The sequence below is a fragment of the Phyllostomus hastatus genome, unplaced genomic scaffold (assembly GCF_019186645.2).
Source record: "Phyllostomus hastatus isolate PE091 unplaced genomic scaffold, TTU_PhHast_1.1 phas_scaffold_345, whole genome shotgun sequence".
NCBI lineage: Eukaryota > Metazoa > Chordata > Mammalia > Chiroptera > Phyllostomidae > Phyllostomus > Phyllostomus hastatus.
In genome coordinates, this window is record NW_025334024.1 from 13,128,910 (window position 1) to 13,144,500 (window position 15,591).

At 40.8% G+C, this 15,591-nt stretch overlaps 1 protein-coding gene across 1 annotated transcript in view; it reads right to left on the minus strand.

The window, feature by feature from the left end:
* HYDIN (HYDIN axonemal central pair apparatus protein) overlaps window positions 1-15,591 on the minus strand; it is a 322,142-nt gene that overhangs the window by 174,511 nt on the left and 132,040 nt on the right. Inside the window, exons 12-15 of the mRNA XM_045819132.1 lie at window positions 15,314-15,537; window positions 9,870-9,937; window positions 2,947-3,167; window positions 300-400 (exon numbers count right to left, since the gene is read on the minus strand). Of these exons, the coding sequence (XP_045675088.1) occupies window positions 300-400; window positions 2,947-3,167; window positions 9,870-9,937; window positions 15,314-15,537 (614 nt within the window). The remainder of the gene's footprint in view (window positions 1-299; window positions 401-2,946; window positions 3,168-9,869; window positions 9,938-15,313; window positions 15,538-15,591) is intronic.

Genomic DNA, 15,591 nt, shown 5'->3' on the forward strand with positions numbered 1-15,591 from the left:
CTGGAGTACTGTATTTAAAGATAAAAATAAAAAACAGCAACTGTTCACATCTTTCTGCTAAACCCTTTTTAGTTCTATACCTTCAAAGTCAGAAAGTCAAAAATAGAGAGCACTATTATTCTTCATATGGCAAAACACACACATCCCTGCTCTTATCTCTGCCAAAGGTGTGCCTGCTGTTTTAAAGCTTTGTTATCTGAATCAGATTCAGTCTCCCTTCCCAGGGAAGCAGGACAAGAGGCAGCCCACACGGGCGGCTCAGGGGAGACTGGGAAGAGAGGAGCAGGTGAGTGTGATACCTCGCTGTGATGAGGAGCGCCAGCACTTCCTCCCCAATGCCCTCCACGTCCACCACCAGGGCCAGCTCATATTTCTGCGCAGTGTTGGAGCATAAGGTCACCTGGAAAGAAAAGGGTGAAAAGCTGCCCTTCTGAAAGTCCAGCTCTCCCTCCGCAGAGTGGAGAAAGGAGCCAGGGGACAGCCACACTGATGAGTGAGGCTTCTGAGTGCTTTATGATGGGATACGGCGTTTCACATTTTCAGTGGAACAAGTCACATATCAGGGTCAGGGCGTGCTGAGTTTTTTCAAAGGCCAGGTGAGAAGCCCAATGGCTTTAATACAATAGGTTTGCTCATTTCTGAGGATGTTTTTATCAAAGAAACTGTATGCCTTCATAAGGGGGAAAATGGCCCGGAAGGATGAGCAGTATCAAACGAACCTTAATTATTGCAATTTAAATCATTCCCTACACCTCTGGGCTATCCAAATTATGAAAATTCAATGCACCAATAAAGCACTACAGCTAAATTTCTCTTATAGCAAAATAAATGACATAAGCATGTCTATTGCAGAGAATGCCGTAAGAAATCAACTAGTCTTTTTTTTTTTTTTTACCGAAATCTTGTCCCCCGCCCCTACATTCAGTATTAGAGCAGAAAAGAGGAAGATCCAAAGAAAGGTCCACCCAAGGACAATATCTGGCCAGTAAATTTCACCCTGTGTTTTTACTTACTGTTGTGAAACAGTACATTTAGGCTTTTGAAGCCTTGTTACAATTTTTAATTGCTTTACAATGACTTGTACTGGAAGAGATACTTGAAAGTCTAGAAAACAGCTTCTGGCACAAGTTAAGGCTTTTCTAGCTATAAATTATGTATCAGGTACTAATTAAATTTTTTGGGTGCAAAGGGAATTTCTGGATGCAAATTTGGGTCCACACAGACGTGGCTGGGGTACAGATCATGAAAAAAAATTGAAGCGTGGAGAAGGCTTGGCCAAATACAAAGGAAAAAATAAAGTGAAGATGGGGTCTTTGATTTGGGAAGAAAACACGTCAGATTTGGAGAGAAGCAGCTGCCCTGGTGTGTAGATTCCTACAGTGACTCTAACCCGTGTTTACGTCTCTGAGATGTAACCCTTCACCAGAACCCGGCCTGTGGTTAGAAGGCAGAAGAACGAGTGGTTCTGGCAGAAGACTGCTAGGTAGATCTATGTCTTCTCAAATCTTTCTGTACTATATGGGAGAAGCAAAAAAAAAAAAAAAAAAAAAAAGGAAGGAAGGAAGGAAGGAAGGAAAGTTAGCTAACATGTAGGCTGAGTGTTTAATAAATAAAATAAATAAATAAACAAATTCAATGCAGCAACACTTCTCCTTGGGAAATTCAGCAACTGCTATGATTTTTTAATGGTTGCATCCCCACAAATTCCTCTGTTGAATCCTAGCCCTCAGCGTGATGGTATTAGGAGGTGGGGCCATTGGGAGGTGAATGCCTCATGAGGGTGCCATCCCCGTGAACAGTATCAGTGCTCTTATGTAACAGGGCCCACAGAGCTCCCTAGCCCCTTCCACTGTGTGAGAATGTAAGGACTCAGCAGTCTGCAAGCTGCAGGAATACCTTCACCAGAACCCAACCATGCTGGCCCCCTGATCTTGACTTCCTGCCTCCAGGTTGTAAGAAATACATTTCTGTTGTTTATAAGCCACCCAGTTTCTGGAATTTTATAAGAGCAGCCAAAACAGACCGAGACAGCAACCTTGAGAAGTGATGATGATATATGATATCAAACCTCATTGGACCCGTGGAGAAGCCCTTGAAAGAGCTAAGAACTTCCAGAAAGATCTAGGATGAGTGGATAATATGGGAGATATTATGAAGCATTTAAAATAATTTTGAGGGATGAAACCACAGCTGAATTAAATATTCACAGACAATGACTAAAGAGAAAATTAACCACCTTAGTTATTAAGTCTTATCTTTTTTTCTTCCCCAGAAAAGATGAAATCATTTCACTTTAGCAGCCTTCAATGTTGCTAGACCTAACTGTTTGGAGAAGAAAACGTAAGTGAGGGAAGACAGTGAAACTGTTCTCAGCTGGCCATGAACTAATTCTGCTGGAGGCACTGCAGAGCCATAGCCAAAGCATCAGGCCTGTGGACCCGAATGCGAAGTGCTGTTAGAAACATCACATCCACATTGGCCATGAAGCCCAGATTCAGATTAAACATCTGGATAAACTGGATGTCATCTGGGGCACACATGTGGACATTTATTGGTATAAACCATCTGAGTCTAAATTAGGAAAGGAGGACCTAATTACCAGTGAGTCCTTCAGTTGGTTTATATCTGTACTGATGGGTGTGCTATCCATACAGAGCAGTGGTTTCACTAGAAATCACTACAACCCACTGCTCTGGGGGAAGGCAACACATCAGGATTGATGGAAATCCACTGGAGTGGTGTCCGCTCTTTTGCCCAATATATTTATACCCGGCTCCTTTCGCCACAGTGGTTCACCTCCTCATGGGCCCACCTTCCTGTGTGAACGGGAGGCACTCCTTCCCACTGACCATGGCAGCACCAAGCATGGCCTAGATGTGGTCCCAACAGCTGGCTATCTGGGAGTTCAGCTGCTTGGCCTTGTGTGCTGGAGGGCTGTCACTTTACCCTGATAGCAGCAAATCCTTGGGAGCGAATGGTGCCACAGCTGGGGGTGATGGTGAATTCTTTAGGTTTCGTTATGGGTATTTCACCCTTGTTCCAAGAGGAGCCTTGGTTGTCCGAATAATCCCGACAACTGGAAACGCCATCCCCAGGGATACGCAGTTTGAAGGTCATCGGGACCAAGGAGGTGTTATTGAGGGAACATATCAAGGTATGAGGGAACCCTGAAAAACGAAGCATGAGGTGAGAAATAAAACCCCCACAATGGCCTCCCTTTAACTTCCACCTCCCCCAGCACTGCTAAACCTCTTAAATAAATCGTCTGTGCAACTCAGCATTACTTGCTTAATTCTAACTCTTTCTGATGCTATTTTAATTGTAAATCAATAAATACATTTTATTCCTTTATTCACCATCCATTCATTCAAAGAATACTTATCATGCATTTACTATGTAGCAACAACAGACATAAAATCATCATCCTGGTCCCTCCCAAGGGGCGGCCACTATTACCAATTTGCTGAGTAGTCTTCTAGAAGTATATTTTGCATTTAATTTTTGCATAGCAATACAAAATTTCCCCCCAAGTAGAATAATGTTTGCTCTTTTTATCTGTCTGTGTGTGAAGGGAGAAGCCTGCGTGGTTTTGCCCGCTGTGTGACCCAGAGCCTGCCCAGACATTACATAACTCATTCTGGACCTGTCTGAAGCTCATGCCCTCAGGGTCGAGGACATAAAACCGAGTAATAGCCTCTGCTAAGAGAGGCTTTGCTATTTGTTTCTGAGGCAGCCGGAGACTAACACACCAGCTTTTCCCTCCCTTAGATAAAGCTGCTTTTTCATGTGGTATCTAGCCCTCCTATATTTCAGTGAGATTCACGTTTCCCAAGAGTTGTGGGTCCTCCTTGCCTGGTAAGCAATAAACTGAGTTCTGATTTTGGATTCCCTAGGTGGCCATTGTATCCGCTACCACTTTCAGAACAAGAATTATCTATAATCGTAAGAAAACAAATGTGCATATTTTACTGGATGCAAACAGTACTCTTTCTATTTTGAACCTTATTGCAATATTAAACAATTGGTCTTGGAGTAATTACTGCAGAACTGCAGAGGGTATTTTGAACTGATCTGCTTCTCTCCCCATGTCTGAGCCTTTGTCTATATAATAGGGCTATAGAGGAAACTTGTTCATGTCTCCTTTGTGATATCTCGCCTGCCAATCTACTTGGAAGAATACTTTAATGGAAGAAGAATGATGTGATTACGTGAGTTTAAAGGATTATTCTTGGAAATTGCAGAGGAACTGCTAGGAAGTCAGTTCCACAGTCATGTAATTGCTGCATTTGACTTTTCTGAACTTTCCCAACATTGACTCTTGAAACTGTAGGTTGCTCACCCTGATCCGACCTGACCCTTTATGGAATAAGCACTCTTCTATTGTAGGGTGTACATATTATGGAGTGGGGTCCTATAGAGACTCAGATGGGTTCTTCCAAACCATTGCTCAGACTACTTCCCTGAAGCTACTAGTTTTTCTGAGAATAAAGCCAATTATAACCTCCTAGCTGGAACAACTCCTGTGCTGTTACCCGTAATATTGCTTGTCAAGAAGCCCAAAGGAAAGGGATGCTATTGAAGACTAAAGGCTCATTAATATGAATGTTGTTCTTAGGTGTCTGGTAGCAGCGAATCCTACTACTATTCTACCTGTAGTTTCATCTGAATGCAAGTGCACAGGGTATACCTCTATTCTCCCTTTCTCAGCATCTATGAGGTGAGAAATAAAAGTATATAAAAAGTAGTATAAAAATTTTCAACTTTTCTCGGCATAATGAACAACATGCTTGGCCTGAATGCCTCGAGGATTCACAGAGGCGCCTTCATTCCTCTCCTGATACTTAAATTTGACTTGAAAGACAATATTCTCAAGAGATGTGATTCTCACTTAATACACATATCTTCACCTGACCTAGAGGGCCCATAAGAAGATTTAAAGAAACTAGGAGCAAAAGATCATCAGGCTACAAAGGAAAAGTTCGGATTCTGACAAAAGAGGGTATATTATTTAGAACATGACTATTCTACTGGAGAATGGACCTAAGCTCAGGGGAGTGTTAAATTGTTTCAGCAATACTCAGGACCAAAAATTAAATTACAGTTCATAGATTTGAGGCGGGGGGGACACATGGGATATTTTAGACAATGGATTCCTAATTTTTCTAGTAAAATAAAAATCTCCACAAAGCAAAGGGAAATTGTTGGCAGATCATTATGCAAAACAGGTGGTACTTCTGTAGTTATCTATAGAAATACATCAGAGAATGGGAGATCAATGAACACATCCACACAAGCCAATCTGGACACAAAAACTCAGTCTCAGACTCAGAAAAAAAATCATTTCCTAAAATCAGGATCCTCTGTCCACTTCAGTGGTCTTCAGCAAACCATCTGTGATGTGCCCCAAAGTCTGAGCTGGCCTCTGACAAAAGTCACAGTTCCCATCATATAAGAGATAAGATCATCTCTGAGCCAAGAGGTGATGGAAAAGTTTCTCCTCTGTAGCTGGGTATCATATTCCAGAAAAACTGGGCAGTCTAAATCATGCTGCAGAAAACCTCTGAAATAAAAATGGGCTGTACCCAAATGATATATTTAAGAATCCGTTCTTGGAACTGTCTACAAACTCTTTAGATGGATTTGAGCCTCTCTCTACAGAAAGGCTGCTGCCATAAATGTGACTAAAAAGTTGTACACTATAACTTTCCTCCCTGGGAAATAGCAGCCTTACACAGAAGAATTATTGAGAAGCTTACAGTGTTAACCATTTGATCAAAAATTTCATAATCCACAATCCCTGGGAAATGTAGAACATAAAAAACAGTGTTACCAATCTGACATTGTCCAAGCTCTCTGAGGCTCTTGGAGTTCTTTGATGAAGAGTTTTACCTTCAGTTCTAATGTCCATCAGACCCAGTTAACTTCCCCAGAAACTCACAGACTGTTCACCTTGGAAAATAAAAACTAGAAAATCCATGTAACTACATCTTTCATCAGTCCGAATCAAGCTTGCTTCATGCAGACATAACCAAATGTTGTCAAGAACCAACCCATCTATCAGTTCTAGAAGCCTTCCCTAAAAACTCACCCTCAGGAGTTCTCCCTTCTTTCAACCTCAACAAGGAGTACTCTGAAAAAAATACACCAACAGTCTTCAGCCTTTGGAGGCCTCACTGACCCTGCGGTGGACTATAAAGTGGACCTTTGGTAAAAAGATGCCCAAAGAGACTGAGTTATTGTTGGGTGAAGACCTGCAGAAAACACTGGAGAACTTCAGTGGAAGTCTGCTAACAAACATTCCAGAAACGGACGACCCGCAGGAACAGACTGCTATCCCCAGCTCCTCAGAACGAGCAATCGTTCCAGGAAGGTTCTGCCCAAGATTTGTGGAATGAGATTGTGCTAGAAGTCTGACATTACTGATTCTCACACTTTCCTTCTTTATCAACTGGCCATTTCAGTCTCTATTTACTATCTTCAAGGTATATACTCATGATATCCTTTGTTATGTCTCTCTTATTATTAATGATAAGTTGCTTGGGTCTGGGCTTTGCTCGTGCCTACTCTAACCTCTTCTACCAACCTTTCTAAGATCTTTTTATAATCATTACAATTAAGCTTTGCCCTTGAGTCCCTCTTTTACACTCCCCTGAAGTCCATTTAAATAATTGAGTAAAACAGTGACAGTTCATACCTGGGCCATGGAAGAGACAACTATCATTCATTTTCTTTAATGCTTATATGTACCCCAATAACTCTGTCCTCAAACCCTAACTTCTCAGTCTAAACCATCGAATTGTCAACTACACTGAGTGCCCGCAGGCTTCTAGACTCCCTATTCCCAATCCCACACATTCTGTGCCTCCTGAAAAGCAGTGACTTCACAGATACTTCCTGCCCCTTCGGTCTACCACCTGGCATATCAGCTGCAACGACGTCCATTTTATTCTTTCCCCCATCCAAGGGTTTATCAAAGCCTCAATGTTCCTTCAGGGACAACTGCCACCCAAATTCTACAGTCTGACTCTCTCATGCGATTGCAGCTTCCGTCAGCCTAATTAATTATTAGATATGTCATCCAACTTCTAATCCTATCATCCAAATCTTCATAGTCATAGTTCAAGCATTTTTGATACCAGTCAACTTTACGGTGTTTGTAATATCCTCACCACTTCAATCCCAACAGGCCCTGATGCCACATCTGGGTCTTCATCTCTAACTCTGACCCGTAACAGGCACCTCTTCAGGAAGGGGCATCCGTATCCACACAGGGACAATATTACCACCTTTAGTTAGCTTTACGTATGCCCAAGCTCAAAAGCAAACCTTGTTTAATGCCACATAATATGCTTGCCATCCTGCAATAACTGAAAAAAATTCCTTCGACTCCTGGCTCACTCTTGTAACAATTCATTTCTCTTCTGCATCTGGAACTATATGCCCCCTGTTGGTCTTTCATTCCTGAGCCAGTGACATGCTTACTTTTTTATCTGCCTCATCAACGCCTTACTTGCACATACATGGTAATAATTAAAAGTTTCCAATAAATAACTGTCCAACAGACCACGTTTCTTTGTGATGGGAGGTCAAACAACCTGGAAAAATAATGAGTCTTTGTGTTGAAGTTATGAGGACTCCAGTACCCACTTTGGGATTTGAAAATATCATAAAATAACTGTGAAAGGGTATCAAAAGTTATTTCTAATTTTGGTTGTTACAGTGCAAAATCTAGAAACATATAGCAAAGTAGCTTGAATTAATTGACCCAAGTAGTTTTGAAAACTAAATAACCCTCAATCTCCTGTTGGCAAACAGAAAAGGTATGTTTTTGCTAACATTTCCTGCCCCATTAGAGAGAAAACAAAGGAATTGGTATGCAAACTAAAATAAAAAGCAACTTGGGTTTTGAAGGTGGGCTTAGAAGGGATACATTTTCAGGTCTCAGACTTGGGGAATTTCTGTAGTATGCTCTAGCCTCTTGTCTAGCTGCTGTATCACCCAATGGTTCAATAAGACATTATACAAGAAAACAAAAATAAGCTATTTCTGATTTCCACCTGAACTAGTTACCAAAACTTCTTGCTGGACCAAGTATGACAAAGAGCTATTGGCTTATCATTGGTACAACCTTTACATTAGCATTGCAGAGCTGAGTGATAGAGCAGATTCTGGATAATGAATCCGGGTGAAATTTCTTGAAGTAACTGATTTGCGGTGCCTATTTGCACTTTGTTTTTTCCCCTCCAGAGTAATGCGACATAGGGCACTTCTCCCAGATGTCCTTGTGCTGGGCTTGGTACCTAAATGGCTATGGAAGGACCTGCTGTTGTCGTGCATCAGTCGCCAGACCTCGCAGTGGACTCCGTTTGGACTGTTTGGAGGGTGAGTGCATGGGTCGGGGTACACTAATTCACTTCTCACTGTGCATCTGTCACAGTCACCCTTGAGTGTGCCTTTCTTAGTTGGCCACCAGATGATTTTCTAGTTGAAGGTCACTTCTGTTTTCCTTCAAAAGAGTCTATCATTCAAACATGCCCTAAAAATTTGTAAAAATCTCTCCAGCTATTTTCATATTCTATAGTAACAAATAGATATTCAACTTCATTTATATAGATTTTCCTATAGTATGTACCTTTTCCATATAATGTAGATGGGGGACACTGTATAAATAAATATGTCCCTAATAAATAAAACCATCATAACCCCCACATCTTAAAGCAACTGATGAAGGCAATACTAATCCGCTTTTTCTAAAGAACTATTTTCTCCAAGTAGAAGCAAAGAACTAAAAGTCAAAATGGGAGGCAATAGAGCAAAATGGAAAGGATTGTACAATATGGATTTAGACTAGGGGTTCTGAACCTTTAAAAATGACCACCTCTAAAAAGAACCACTGTGATAAATTAATTTTAAATCAAATCAAATCAAATCAATTTTACTTAATATGATTTAAATTCTATTTAATATCCAGTTAAATACTAAGGAATAAGATTCTGTTGGGTAGGGTTAAACTCTTGAGGACCACAAACCATTGTCATATTTAAGTCATTTTTTATCCACCAAGAACCAATTTTTTGCCTCTTTGGAGCACTATCACTGGTTCTGACAGTAGTTATTTAAATACACCTTGGTTGAAATGCTAACCCAGCCACTGCTGTGGGACTGCAGGGAGTTATTTAACTGTTCAGTGCTCAAGTCCTCCATCTCTAAAATGGGGATCTTAAGTAGGACTTCCCCACAGGATTGCTAAAAGGTTTAAATGTAGTGCTGCACATAACCCACTTAGCAGTGATTGGAATAGATGGAAGAAGCTACAAATGGGAACCTCTGCTGCTATTGTTATAATTTTTATTTTGGGCTTAGATGGAAAAAAATAACTCAGAGAAGTAACTGAGTGAGAAGATAACACAAATATACAGAAAAGTCTTCAATTTGGAGTGACAAGACACCTGAATCAAACCACCACTGAGTTTACTTTGAACTTGAGAGCATCTCTGTGAAAAGGTTGCTTGTAGCCAGGCTGGCAAATCAGATTCTTCATACAAATGGAATGTTCCTCAGTTTTAGATGGTGGAACGAAGCACACGGCTGTCTGCGGTTCCACGGCTGGAAGAGGGGAGCAGACACGGCCTGATAGCAGCCAGCGCCCGGCACACAGTCACAACTCACACACAGAAAACTGGGAAGCGACAGCAGGGTGCCACTGCCGCAGAGGAAGCACTATTGTAGACCCTCTTAGCTACTGCCCATAAAAAAAAAAAAAACAAAAAAAAAAAAACGATAAGAAAGATTCTTTGTAAACCTTCCTCCTCCCACGTAGAGAAAAGTCATTCTTCTCTGGTTCTCATTTAAAGCAGAAGAATACTCACCAAAGGAAACATCGCCGAAGTGCAGAGCAGGAACGTTAAAGTGGAAGGTGGGTCCGATGACACAGCCTCTGGAAATAGGAGTACAAAGTGGGGAGTGGGGACAGGGTCCAGGGAATGCAGGGCAACAGTCAGCAACTGGTCAGTACTGGTGACCGTAATTTGTCATTAAATCAATTATAGAATCCAGGACTTAACAACAACCACCACGAAAAAGAACTAAGAGATTTTGGTCTATCACAGTGTTGAACAGTTCCTGCCACCAACTCACTGTGATCTGGGCCAGTCGCTTTACCTCTACAGGCTTTAGTTTCTTTTCCTTGGGTATACAAGACAGGACTGAAATAGGTGACTTTTAAGGACTCTTTACTCTAAACGTGGGTCTACTTCTCTCTCAATGCAAGGCCTCGTGATCTGGGAGTGATGCTCTAGTTTAAAATAAATACAGGCTGCCCTCGGAGATATTGTGGGTTTGGTTCCAGACCATCATAATAAAGCAAGTATCACAATAAAGAGAGTTGTAATCTTTTTGCGGGTGGAGGGTCCTGTTTTCAACTTGTAAGCAAGCAAACAAAAAATGCAACATCTTGAAGTGTAATAAAGCAAAGAGCAATAAAATGAGGTATGCCTATAGTAGATCCTATAGCCTCTAGATCACCAGCAAACACACTAAGCATAAGTATGAGTATCCTTACTCACCCAGCTCCAGATATTGGTGACGTGGGTGTGTCATACCACGTTGAATGCACCGGTGCCCTAGCCATACTTCCGGCTGCTACAGACCTGACTATGATGTGGTGAGAGGCTGCAGTCAGTGTGGGAAGAGCCATGACAGCAAAGACTCAGTGCAGCCAGCTCCAATTCTCAGGACCATCTATTATATTTCATGCTAATGATCCCAAGAGGTTTCAAAAGAGATGGCTGGTGGTACTCAGCAAGGAGTTAGCATCCTGCTGAGCCTACGGGTTAGACATTGACTTGTAAAAGAAGTTTTTTATGGGGGCTAAGGAGATGCAAAATAGCAGATCAAAAGTGTCTGAAAGGCACAAAAGACTAAAGAAAGCAAAAAAGAAGCCCACAAATTTGCACAAAGCAGCCATTTAATCAGTGAAGTAGAAAGAACCAGAGTTAAATCACATTTGTTCAAAGGCACATATAACTAAGGGAATTGTGGCTGAATTGGTCCCCATTGGTAACCACATGGACTTAGAGATAGTCACATTCATTCTATTGGGTTCTGAATTTAGGACAGCCTCTGCCAAGACTGGGTGCTCCATCAACGCAGTGGTCTGTTAAATCACGAAGACTACGAGTTAGAATGACTGAATCATTTTGACATGCTAAGTGAAGTGTTTTGAAAACAAAACATCTGTGCTGTGGTTAAAAGTTATAAAATCATAGATGTAAAAGACTGAGGGAAAAACCTGCACATGGGTAATTTTTTTTAATCACCATTCATTAAATCAATGTTACAGCGGTTATCCAACCACTTAAAATACTCGGTCATGTAGTTGAAGAGGAAAAAGAAACAGCAAAAGTGTAACTGCTCTGATCTTTCAAGGCCTGCTAGCCAAAATTATGGAATGTTGAGGACAGTGGATACCTGATGATAAAAGAATAGAAAACAAAATCCAGAATTCACAATATTAATTTTACAGAGATTTCTTGGGCCACAAGGCCCAAGACAGTGTTGCCAGTGAAGTCAGTATTGAAGTGTGGAGCTGGAGAAGTATAATGCATTATACGTGTATTTCACTCTTCATCATCGGACACTTCTTCACGACACCTGACAGCTACCCAGTTTTCAGAATTATTGTTCACTGTTTGAAGTGCTGGAACACTTTTGGACACATGCGATTTAGATGAGACCATTTCTCTGGGCAATTGGTGATTAGTTTTAGGATGAACATAAACATACTTTCCAGAGTCAGGCTCTCCTTCTTTCTTGAAAGAAAACAAGAATAAACATCTAAAATAAGAAAGGGGCATAGAAGTTTGGGAAAATGGTGACACCCAGGTGATGAAATGAGGGACTTAACCTCCACAGAGCACCTGGCGTATTAACTAGTCCAAGTTTCCCTGTGAGCAGGTTCCTGGGAGATTCTGAAACGCTGTTATTCATGATGGAAAATGTTATAGTTTTAATATGATTTGGAGAGTGTTTACAACTCTTTTCTTTCAGGGGGAGATACTATTTTGTGGAGAATTGATATTAATTCTTCATTAAACATTCAGTAGAATTCTCCAGGGAAGCCATCTGCTGCTGGGTTGTGTGTGTGTGTAGTAGGCAGGGGGTGGGTGGTAGTGATGGTGGTTCTGTTTCCATCTCCCTCAGCTATTATAGATTTACTCACATTTTTTATTACTTTTGAGTTAGTTTTCATAGTTTGTGTCTTTCTAGGAACATGTCCATTTCACCTAGACGATCTAATTTGTTGGCATCCAATTGTTCATAATACTCCCTAAAAATCCTTTTTATTTCTATAAGGTTGATATTAATGCCCCTCTTTAAATCCTGGTTTTAGTAATTTGAGGCTTTTCTCCATTTTTTTCTTGGTCAGTTTCACTGAACTTTGTCAATTTGTTGACTTTTTCAAAGAACAAACTTTCAGTTTAATTAATTATCGTTTTGCTTTTTATTCTATTCACTTCAGTCTAACTTTTATTTTTTCCCTTCTTGTGCTTGTTTTGGATTTATTTGGCTCCTTCAAGTTTTTAAAATGGAAATTCATATTATTAGTTATTTGAGATCTTTCTTCATTTTAAAAATAAGCACTTATAGCTATCAATTTCTTATAAACACTACTTTCACTATACCTCAAAAGCTTAACATCTTCTGTTTTGTCTTCATTTATTTCAAAGTATTTTAAAATTTCTGTTGTGATTTCTTCTTTGACCCATTGGTAATACAGGAGTGTGTATAGTTTTCACTTATTTGTGAATTCCCTAAATTTCTTCTTCTTGATTTTTAATTTCATTTCTTTGTGGTTGGAGAACACATTCTATATGATTCAAATCACTTAAAGTTTACTGAGATTTATTCGATGGCTTAACATATTGCCCTGGAAAAGGCTCCAAGGGCACGTGTTGGGTGGAGTGTTCCACGGGCGTCTGTCTGTTGGGTCGGGCTGGTTTGCGGTGCTGTCAACTGCCTTCTTTCCTTCGTCATCTTCTGCCCAGCGGTTCTATCAGCTGTTGAAATCGCCAATTATATTATTGAATTACTTATTCTCCCTTTAGTTCTGTCAGCTTATGGCTTCATGTATTTTAGGGCTCTGCTGGTAGGTACACATATGTTCATAATTGTTACAGCTTCTTGATGAATTGACTTTTATTATTGTAAAATGTCTTTCTTTGTCTCCAGTGACAACTTTTATTTTAAAGTCTATTCTGCCTGATAGTAGTATACCTACTCCAGGTTTCTTTGGTTACTGTTTGCCTGATCTATCTTCCTCCACCTGTTTAAGTTTCAGTCTGTTCATACTTTCAGATCTGAAGTATGTCTCTTGTAGACAGCATGTGGTTGGATCATGTTTTGTGGGGGGTTTTAAAAATCCATTCTGCCAATCTCTACCTTTTAATTGAAGTGTTTAATATATTTGCACTTAATGTAATTACTGATAAGATTCATGTCTTTCATTTTACTACTTGTTTTTTATAAGTTGTAGTGCATTCTTTGTTTCTCTATCCCTCCATCATCACCCTCCTTTGTGTTAAATGGGTATTGTCTAGTGTAGCCTTTTAATTTGCTTATTTTTATTTCACTAATTTTTTTAGTTAGTTTAGGAAATAGTTTAGGGAATAGGCAATCACAATCTGAATTTAGATAAACAACTCACTCCCTGGCTGGTGTGGTTCAGTGGATGGAATGCTGGCCTATAAACCAAAGAGTCACCAGTTCGATCCCCAGGCAGGGCATATGCCTGGGTTGCAGGCCAGGTCCCCTGTAGGCAGTGTATAAGAGACAACTATGCATTGATGTTTCTCTCCCTCTCTTTCTCCTTCCCTTCCCCTCTCTCTAAAAATAAATAAGTAAATAAAATCTTAAAAAAACAGTTTATGACTGTAGCAGGCTATCTAAACTATGGCCCAGAACCATTGAGGCATATACCTATTCATTCTCCTTACTTTTTAGGGTTTGTATTGGTTTGCTGGGACAGCCGTAACAAAATATCACAGATTAGGTAGCTTAAACAACAGACATTGACTTCCTTACAGTTCCGTAGGCTTGAAGTCCAAGATCAATGTACTGGCAGGACCGGTTTCTTCCGAGCCACTCCTCCACCAGCTTGTAGATGGCTGCCCTCCCTCTGTGTCTTCCCACGGTCTTCTTCCAGTTGTGTATTTGTCCTAATGTCCTCTTCTTACAGACACCAGTCAGACTGGACTGGGCCGACCCAAGTGACTTCACTTTCCCTTAACTACTTTTTAAAAGTTCTGTCTCCAGGCGCAGTCACATTCTGAGGTACTGAGTGGTAGGACTTCAACATAAGAATTTCGGGAGGATGTGGTTCACCCTGTCACAGGATACTCAGGTGGAAGAAAGACTGGAGAAGAAATGCTACTAACTTTTGAACTAATCTTGAGATTTTGAATTTCCAGTGGGTATCTGAAGATCAGTGAGTTTCCTAGGATCCTTCAGGCCGTATGTGTCTGTCTCTTTTCCCTGTTACCTTCAGGCCCGGAGGAAACCTCAGCCACAGATGGGGGGAGGCCCGGAGGGCAGGAACCGGGGTGAGAGGGACCCCCCTGGGAACCAGCAACCTGCTGCTGTGGGAATCCAAACAGAATCTGCAGTATGTTCTGAAAAATATTCTCTCTCTAAGCCCTGGGGACCAAAGTCATAGGTCTTTACAATGGGTTGGTCACAGAGAACTTTTTAAAACTGGAGGACAAACTCTGCTATTAATGACTTTCCATGATCACAAGCCGCTGGAGAAGCCATCAAAAGAATCCTAGCACAAAAGCTGCAAGTGTCTAGCCTTGACTGGCTGACACTATTAGTAGACTCTTTTGTAATACCTGTAGGCATTATACGTAAGAGCATTTAAAGAATTTTATTAAAAGAAAAACAAAAGGTGAAGGTTTGGTGAAACTGTGATAACCGAGAGATGATTTTATCCAGGTGTTAGTAACTTATTTTTCCTAAACATCCTAAAACAGAGAGTTACTACAAACTAATTTAATGATTAAGCCCTTGTTTTATTAGGTTATGGCTTACGGAAAAAAACTAGATACCAAAATAACATCTGTATCCATGTTACAATAGTAAGTTACACATTTAGTACGGAAGCACTGGTGGAAATTTAAAACACCCCATTAAGTTGATGTGTTTATATCAACAAAGATGGTTATGGATATTTAAGACATGATCTAGTTCTCAAGTTTAAGAAAGCAGTAGGTAAAAAGTTCAGCTAGTTGCCACATTAGTTATAGATGCATCTTACCTAATAGTCAGTTTCACAGGCTCGGGTGACCCATTGACACTGACCAGGAACTCTTCTTCGAAGTGGCCCAGGATGGCAGAACTGAAGGTAATCTGGATAGCCTGGACCCCGGCTGGTTCGATGATGCCCTCCTTGGGACTGAAAACAAAGCAGGCCCCCAGGGCTGAAGTGGCAGGGATCACATTGAAGAGCCCGTCAATGCTGCCTTTGTTGGACAGGGTTGCCTGTGTCAGTAAAAAGGTGAGAATGAAAGGGCAGACAATGGACCTTTGACTTAT